At 35.2% G+C, this 1,883-nt stretch overlaps 1 protein-coding gene across 1 annotated transcript; it reads right to left on the bottom strand.

Moving 5' to 3' along the window:
- Positions 1-212: 212 nt before the first annotated feature.
- LOC105310424 (olfactory receptor 8K3-like) lies at positions 213-1,120 on the bottom strand. The gene is given in 2 exon segments (XM_011386605.2): positions 213-293; positions 296-1,120. Coding segments are annotated over 2 exon segments (906 nt in total).
- Positions 1,121-1,883: the final 763 nt, after the last annotated feature.

The following is a 1,883-nucleotide window of genomic DNA, read 5'->3' as shown; positions in this document are numbered from 1 at the left end:
TAGTCATCAGTTAGTGACACATTTTGTTTGAAAACGATGAATAATTTTCTTTATTTCTGTGCTTATCATACATTGTATCTTGTCTATCTCATGGAAGTAAAAGCACATGGTTGAACGATCCAGTTATAATACATATTGTCTAATACATAATCAATTGCTAACACAACTTACAGTGAATTTTCAATAGGATGTTTGCACACAAGGTCCAAGTTCTAATCAGGGCATTTTTCACTTCTTTGTTCCTCAAACTGTAGATCATAGGATTCAGCATGGGTATCACCAAAGTGTAAAATAAAGAGGCCATTTTATCAGTATCAAGTGAATTTTTGGACTTGGGCTGCACGTACATAAAGAAGAGAGTACCATAGAATACAACTACCACTGTCAGGTGTGATCCACAAGTGGAGACGGCCTTGTGCCGGCCCTCTGCAGAGGGCATCCTGAGGATGGCAAGAAGAATCAGTACATAGGACCCAAGCACTATCAGAAGAGACAAAATCAAGTTTAAGGCTGCAAATATGAGAATTATTAATTTAATTTCATGTGTGTCTGAACACAGCAAAGATATCAATGGCAGACTATCACAGTAGAAATGCCTGATGACATTGTACCCCCAAAATGACAAAACAAAAATTTTTATGGTAATCAACAAAGACAAAAAGACACTGTATAGATAGGATATTGCCACCAGCAAATGACATAATCTTTGTGACATGATGACTGTGTAGAGCAGAGGGTTGCAGATGGCCACATAACGGTCAAAAGCCATTGCTGACAGAAGGACAATTTCACTAGTAATAAACATATTGAAGAAAGTCAGTTGGGTAGCACACCAATTATAGGAGATTGTATGTTGATCTACAACCAAGCTTACTAGCATTTTTGGTCCTACAGCAGTCGAATAACCAAGATCAGTAAATGCCAGGTGTGTGAGGAAGAAGTACATGGGTGTTTGCAGCCTGGAGTCTATCTTGGTCAGGATGATCAAGCCCAAGTTGCCCACCACTGAGACTGCGTAGATGACAAGGAACACCCCAAAGAAGGGGGTCTGCAGCTCAGGGTGGTTTGTGATTCCCATGAGAATGAATTCTTTCAGCACTGTTAGGTTTTGCTGTTCCATTTAGACCATTAAGGGAAATTGCTGTTGGAAAAACCATCAGAATAGTCATCAGCTTTCAGAAGATATCATCTAGTAATCTTTTAGTATGCAAACCCATCATGGTTAACTCAAATCCAAGGTTTTTAGATGCAACGATTTAAATTGAGACCCACCTCTATCAGTAAATGTAAGACCAAATTTAGAAACTATTGTAACCTAACATATTCAGAAGCCATTTTATTTTTCATGCCACATACTGCTTATCATTGCAAAGTATATAAAATCCTTTATAGTTCTGTCAATAGAATATCATTAGAAATATAAAGAAACATAGACACAGACAATAGATCACAGTTTATGAGAGAGAAGGGAAGGAGGGGAGGTAGATAAGGGTATAGAGGATCAAATATATGGTGATGGAAGAAAATTTAACTTTGGATGGTGAACATTTAATACAATATACATATAACGTGTTATTAAATTGTATACTTGAAACCTATATATTTTATTAACCAATGTCACCCTAATACATTTAATTTAAAAAGAGAAAAGTTTAGCTTACATTTGGAATCCTGCTATTGTTTTGAAAATGTTTCATATTTAAAAGACATTTATTTGGTTAAATAGATTTTAAAGAAATTTTAGAAGAAATTATAAAACAAAGTAATATAGCCCTTTGTCTCTTGACCTTGCAATGTCATTCTCACTCTCCAAAGAAAATCATTATTAACTCATTTAATAGACTTTAATTTACTTCTCTTCATTATAACTCCCATATCAAAAT

Source organism: Pteropus vampyrus, unplaced genomic scaffold (assembly GCF_000151845.1).
Source record: "Pteropus vampyrus isolate Shadow unplaced genomic scaffold, Pvam_2.0 Scaffold3160, whole genome shotgun sequence".
NCBI lineage: Eukaryota > Metazoa > Chordata > Mammalia > Chiroptera > Pteropodidae > Pteropus > Pteropus vampyrus.
The sequence above is the reverse complement of the archived record's forward strand: the minus strand, read 5'-3'. Positions and strand labels throughout refer to the sequence as shown.